Here is a 7208-nt window from a genome sequence, read left to right as displayed (position 1 = left end):
TTTATTTTACAGGGTGTAAAAGCTGTGTTCAAATTACTGTGTGAAGCATTAAGGAGCAGAACGCTGGAAGTGACCAAAGATGCTGTAACAGGAGGCCAGGGTTATGACTATTGGTGGAGGGGGGGAGCTCTATGGACTGGAGTACCAGGAAATCCTCACAAGGTCCTGTGACTCCAACTTTCCTTCATTGTCCTTAGCTATCACTCTTCTCAAACCACCATCATCTTCCAGACAGTGAGTGCTTCTCTGCAGTGCTGTTCTGTTTCTTGCCTCAGCTTCTCCAGCAGCCGTCAGTATGTCGTGGAAAGGTTAGCTAAGGAGCACACTGAAGCAAAAGCTCACTCTTACCCAGAGGTGGTGGATGTCCAGTTGACATAAACACACAGGCCCAAATTCAACACAGCTAGTACAACCACTCACTGCCCATGAGGGGATACATGGACCAACATGCAGTTACTAGGCTAGACTCAGAGGAAACCTGCCTGTACTGGGCACACCAAGCCTGATAAACTGTGGGTACCCTTTGGAGGAAATCCAGGGGCAAACATTCACAACACACACACACACACACACACACACACAACACACACACATTCACTCACTCACTCTGTGAGATTCAACCAACTAAGGAATGAAATTTATTTGCCAGGAAAAGCTTCATCATAAGTTGCAGCATTTCAATATCTTTGTGTTTCTAGACTCCAAATCTGTCTCTAATCTCAGAGTGGTTCAGGGGAGAATGAAGAAAGCAAAGATAGGAATTCCACAGACTCAGCCTTTTAGCAACAATGAGCAGTAAAGTCTTTGGTGATCACTGAATTTCTTTGAGATTCTATTTTTTGCTCAACAAAATGAAAGTTTCCTTTGGCAAATCAGTTAGCTTAACAAACCACGCTAAAACTTGGTGGCTTAAGACACCACCAATTGAATCTGGGAATAATCCTGCAGGTAACTAATTTGGACAGGGCTCAGCTGTGTTACCTGTCCTTGAAATTTTGGAGCAAAGACATAACTACAGTTTTTCAAAAGGCAAGCTTCTTGGGATTCCTAGGAGGTAGGATCTCTAAATTCTAGATTTCTTTTATCCCTTTAGCAGTAGGAGGAGTGAAACCCCGAGCTTAAGGCTTGCAGGCAGGTGCTTTGCCACTGAGCTATATCCCTAGTCCTCAGATTATTTTCAAAGAAAACCACTGAAATAATTCCTTTAGGCACTCTCAACTCATTACTCAGGAGTGAGAATCAAAGCAGTTGATGTTGCTGGGGGCTTCTGCAAGGCTGCATAATTTCTCTGGTCAGAGAGCTCTGCATGTACACTTGGTTTGTGCAAACACTGAAATGTTGCTACATCCTCCACTGACTGACAAGGCAAAAGGAGCCAGAGAGGTGATGTAACTCCACCCTAGTTCCATTTACTTATGGTTGCTCAAGCAGCACAAGTATCCTCAAAATCATTGAAAGTCTAAAGAAAAATCATATGTGAAGAGTCCCAAACACGAGGCCCTCAGGAACCTGACCCCCAGGAGGGTTCCTGGGTAGGGAGTGGAATGTGTTCCAAGACCTGGAGGGGGGAGGAGAGAACAGTGGTCAGTGAATTGAAAGGATTCTGCTTTGGCTGCAATGGAGAGTGAGAGAATGGGCAGAGGTGGTCTGCCAAGAGCCTGTGAAGCACCAACAATGAGTTCAGAGTATCTTGAGGGTGCCATCTTCTAAGAGGATATAAAACAAAAGGAGATGTTATGAAATGAGATAGGCTGGCCTGAAGAAATACCCATTTCCTCCCCTGCTGTCTCCACACATCCTAGCAACGTTTCCTAGGGTGTGTTCATCCACGGGGTTCAAGTCATTTGGTGATTAGAGCTTTTGTTTCTCTTGGTGCACTGTCTCCAGTTCTAAAAGATGGATTTCCAGAAACTAATACTGATGGGGCACCACAGAGACATCTCTACCAATCAGTGAGTCATGGCTGTGCCCTTTACAATAAGACTTAGGGGGTTGAAGGAAGAGGGGACCTGTTTTGAGCACTCTGTCTTAGCCCAAGGGGCAGTGCTTTCTCATTGACCTGGATTCCTGTGTCAACCTATTAGGGTCCCCTTTACTTCTTAGTAGCCAATCCCTTGTTACTTCAATCCCTGTTGTGGATAGTAGTTCTTTATATTGAATACTCCCTGTTCTGTCTTCCTCATCCAGAAATTCTACCTAGAGGTGAATTTGGCCATATGCTTTTGGGTTCTAAATGTACAAGAATAAAACAAGTCGTTATGCTTAAGAAACACACAGACACAAAACCACCACAAAAAAAACCACGCCCACATGCTTTTTCTTTTAATATAAGGTATTTATAATCCCCAGGTAAACAATTTCCTCCAGAGTTAAGTTCGTTGGTATGTGTAAACTCTCGTATCAAATGGTTAACTCTATTATTCTGCTGGTACTCAATATTGAGTCATTAATTTAAATTCCTTTTAGCAATCCTCATCAAATTTCTTTGTTAAATTCCCTAGAACAATCAACATGTTTAGCTATTTCATAAATTATTAATTGGAAAGAAACAAAATCCAGCTTCCCTATATACACAAAGTGAGCAGCTTGTCATTGTCTAAAATGACAAAAACTTGATCAATGTAATTTTTTTGGTATGCATTTCTGGGTGTTTAAAAATGAACCAAATTGTAGTGGGAAAAGATCTTGGTTCCTCTTAACAACTAAAATAACTGTCCTGTAATTTGCTGAAAGAAAGTCCTATTCATTTACCCTTCTTCTTGAAGTTCTTAATAAAAGCAAACCTGCAGATTTTAACTACGAATATTAAGGTTGATAGATCTAAAGACTTTGAAATTAGATAAAGACAGACTTTAAAGAAATAACCTTTAGAAAGGAAAGGATTGAGTCGGGAAGCAGCTTTGCACAAATGAATGAATTTAGTCCATTTGTTTAAATACTTTCAGAAAATTGTTGGTAAGGTAACAGTGAATACTGGAAAGGATATATTTGGATTTACTCTATGAAAATGCACTGAAGTAAAAGGAGAATTGAGGAATAATGAACTGATACCTCCCTTCCTTGAATGTAGTTAGTAAACTGGAATATCTGGCTAGCTGGTTCCAGTTCAGATGTTGCTAGTTTCTGGAAAAGTTCACTTCCCTGCAGCTTTCCTTCAGTAGCTGCTATGTTGTGTGGCAAATGATTAACTCTGTCACCCTGGACTTTGCATGCCTGCTTTTAAGTATGATGAATTTCTGTCTTGGAATGGAAAAAAAATACAGAAGTCACCTTAAGTCTTACAGTGCAACAATTTTAATAATCCACACTAAAATATGCTGTTCGGTTTTGTAGTTCCATTTTTGAAGCAATACTGCCTCACTTTGAAATGCTTCTACTTACTGCTTCTTCCCTCCCCACCCCTTCACTTAAGGTGTAAGTCTATGGAAGTATCCCTGAATTGCATTTCTCAGGCATTAAAAACAGCACTGAGATCTGATGTTCATGAGAAAGTCTTCAGAATCTTCAATAAGAGCAGCCTTTCTCATTTGAGGGCTGAAGAGTTCAAGTTCAGCTACTTTCTCTGAAAGAAGGCCCCTTCAATCACTCTCATTCCCATAGATGACAAGAACAAAGGCAAATGCCCCAAAACAGCTTCTTGGAAAAAAATAATAATTATGCCAACTTCCTCAGAGGCATGTATCTTCTCTTACAACAAATAAATACTTAATGCATCTTTGAGTCATGAAATATTGAGAACTTAATTGACACTTCAATTTCCAGAAAAATAAAATCTTGGAGGCCTCGTGAGAATATTATGAATATGGTGGGGTGAGACACCAAATAGGGGGCTGGGTCAGAATTCTCAGGTATGGAACTGGGTTCTGGGGTTATTGTGGGAAAAGAGACACGCCTTAGAGTGCTCACTCCAGCTATTGCTTGTCCTCCTGGGCATCATCAGGGAAGTCCGCCTTTTCTGGGGACCTGTCTCCCTCTGGAAGCAGCGTGGCACGCACTTTCCTCTTCTCCTTAAAGCGGCCAGATCTCAAGATCTTCAAATTGCGGGGGCTGTTGCCAGATTTCTCCCCACACAATTTGTCTGGCTTGGGGGACTCGCTGGCGCCTGCAAGGACATTGGGGTGCTGGTTCTCTCGGGAGCTGCTAGTCCATTCTGGGCTGGGAGGGTTGGGCTCCTCGGGGTCTGGCTGAGCCAGAGGCTGCGCCCCCACCATGGCTTCCTTGCTTTTCTTCTTGCTGTTGGTTAGCGATTTCCACCAGGGCCCAGAGCTGCTCGTGCCACCGCTGTTGGCCATGGTCCGCCAGCCGGGGACTGGGGCGTCCCACGTGGGGAAGGGCTTCAACTGCAGCGGCCCTCACTCCCGATAGTCTCTCCCCACCTCTTTTCCAGGCTTCTATGCGGGCTGCGGGATGGGAGCCAAGGCAATCCCTATACTGGGGAAGAAAACACAACATGGGCTCTCATGCTCTTTCCAGTGTCGAAGAGCCATTCCATCCCTGCATGATCATCTCCCAAAGGCCCTACCCCCAGATACCACTGTGTTGTGGATTAGGTTTCAACATATGGATTTGGGTGAACGTAGCAGTGTCCTTCTCAGTTTCTTCCTCTGCTGACTCTCGTATTCAGTGTGTCTCATAAGCCATCAGTGGTATGTCCTAAATGTCTCTTGTTTCCACCCACAATCAGCCATGTGCACTGTTCTCCATAATTTAAACTGTCATCATCTCCCAATCAGAACTGCAAAAGCAACCTAAGTGGACACCCTCTAATCACTCCTGCCCTGCTTTAGCCTATACCCAGAGCGTTCACTGGACAACTTCCTCCCTGATTGGAACTTAGAATAGTGTCCTCCTGTGCTTGGGATGAACAACTGGCATGACCCACCAGGCCCACATGATGTCATTCTGCATGGTCTACACAATATAATAATAAGAATGATTTTTACTATTTTGGCTACCAGGATTGAACTCAGGGGCACTCAACCACTGAGCCACATACTCAGCTATAATTTGTATTTTATTTAGAGACAAAGTCTGAGTTACTTAGTGCCTCACTGTTGCCGAGGTTGGTTTTGAACTTGAGATCCTCCTGCCTCAGCCTCCCAAGCCTCTGGGATTACAGGAATGTGCTCCTGGACCTGGCTACACAATCTAATTCATTAGTTCCACCTCATTCCTCTTGATTCCACCAATCTCTGCCCCCCAGCCACATCCAACTCTATTACCCTCAATCAAATCTTTTTTTATTTTTTTCCCACTCTCTGCACCCTCAACCAAGCTATGTTATATTTTCATGGTATAATTATTAAATTAAGATTGTTTTATCCAATTAGTGGTTTGCTTTTATTCTATTTTCACTCTTAGGACTTCTCACTTCTCATACTTTCTATCTGGTGACATGTCTCTCTGAAATACAGCCTTTATATTTTCCTTGAGTAAGAGCCTGCTGGTAGTAAGTTCTTGATGCTTTGTCTGACATTTTGTCCCAATTCTGGTCAGATATCTTTGTGTGTATAGAATTTTAGGTTGGCAGTTATTTTCTTTCATTCCTTTCATTATATATTATTCCACTATTTTCTAGTTATTCTCTTTTTGTTGAGATGTTAACTGTAAACCTGTCCTCTCTTTAGAAGGTAATTTGTCTTTAAAAATCAAAACAAAACAAAACTCTGTTTCTATTTAGATTTATCTTTTTGCCTTGGAGTTGTTTCAGTATCACTGTGATATGTGTCCATGTGGGTTTCTTTTTATTTTTAGAGTGTTTGGGATTGTTGCTTTTAGAAAAAAAAATCAGTCACTATCTTCTCAAATATTATCTGTGCCTCAGTCTCTCTTCTTTCTGGAATTGCAATTAAACATTTGATGCACTTTCTTAGTGTGCCCTACCAAGCTTCTTAACTTACCTTATATTTCCCAGTTTTTACCCAGTGTGATTAATTCTAGGTAATTTCTTTTGATCTATATGGCAATTCATTAATGCTTTCTTTTGCTATTTCTAAAATAGTTATTAAGTCTCTCCCTTAACATTTTGAAAGTTTTCTTCTAAATGTTCTGGTCTAGTTTTAATTCAGATATTTATTTCATAATCATTTTTCTATTCCTTGAAGATATTTTAAACTTGTGTTTTCTTCTTTAAACATAACATACTTATTTTTTCTTTCTTTTTAAATTTATTTCTTACAATACAATAGTGGAGTGCATTATAGCATTAGAGCAGATAACATAGTTATTTTATATTTTCTATGTGATAATTTAAAAATTGGGAAGTCTTTAAAGGTCTCTTTCTTTTCTTCTTCTGCCAGTTCCCACTCATAGAGTCCTATATCTTGGTGTTCTTGAATACCATTGTGTATTTCTTATTTTCCCCAAAAGAATTATTTATGAGGAAAACTTAAGCCCTTCAACAAAATTGAATTAATCTATAAAGATCTTTCAAGAGTTTAGGGGAACAGCCAGATAGAAGTACTTTACTTTTATATTTGAGGTTTTGGTTTTTTTGTTTTGTTTTGTGTTTTGGATGATGGAAGCAACAGGACTCATTGTCTCATGGTCACCGCCTCCCAGGGACAAGTCCTCTCTACCCCCTGTCTTTTCTGTGCCGAAGTAACTTAGCTGTCCATGTAGACCCATAGAGAGATGAGCATACAGTACTTCTGCTCATGGGGAAGTCATCATGCCCCTTGGGGACCTTGACTCAGTGAGGGCAGAATTTTCAATTAATCCCTGTATTGTGGGTGAGTCCTGGGCTTAAAATTCTTTCCCTTTTGCTCCAGGAGGTTAACAAAATGCATTTTTTCTTCTGTGTTCAATTGTTTTTAGGAGATTTACCCAAATAATCTTCCATTGACAAAAATGAGCATGTTTTAATTATATTGCAGTTGGTTTGCTTGGTGTTTGGGCTTCCTTATTTATCATCTGACTTCACTAGAAAATAAGTTCCATTTTTGTGTAATGATCACCTATTTTATCTGATGACACTTCCTATGTACCAGATACAGTTCCATAGTAAGTTGTATAAACATAATAAACACCATATAAATATTGACTTGTTTAATCCTCCTAATGGCCCTCTGAAATAGACAGTATCATTATTATAGAACAAGAAACTGAGATCCTAAGAAGTTAAGTTACTTTGCCAAAATCACATAGTTCATCATTTTCAGAGCCAGCACTTTACCTCATGAAGACTGGCTTCACAGGGACATGCCTCA

At 40.7% G+C, this 7208-nt stretch overlaps 1 protein-coding gene across 1 annotated transcript; it reads right to left on the bottom strand.

The window, feature by feature from the left end:
- Window positions 1-3597: 3597 nt before the first annotated feature.
- Window positions 3598-4344, bottom strand: LOC144373017 (proline-rich protein 15-like). The gene has a single exon (XM_078036154.1). The coding sequence runs from the start codon at window positions 4290-4292 to the stop codon at window positions 3912-3914; it is 381 nt and encodes a 126-aa protein (XP_077892280.1). The 5' UTR covers window positions 4293-4344; the 3' UTR covers window positions 3598-3911.
- Between the last annotated feature and the right edge of the window lie 2864 nt (window positions 4345-7208).

This window comes from Ictidomys tridecemlineatus, unplaced genomic scaffold, assembly GCF_052094955.1.
Source record: "Ictidomys tridecemlineatus isolate mIctTri1 unplaced genomic scaffold, mIctTri1.hap1 Scaffold_208, whole genome shotgun sequence".
Classification (NCBI taxonomy): Eukaryota; Metazoa; Chordata; class Mammalia; order Rodentia; family Sciuridae; genus Ictidomys; species Ictidomys tridecemlineatus.
The sequence above is the reverse complement of the archived record's forward strand: the minus strand, read 5'-3'. Positions and strand labels throughout refer to the sequence as shown.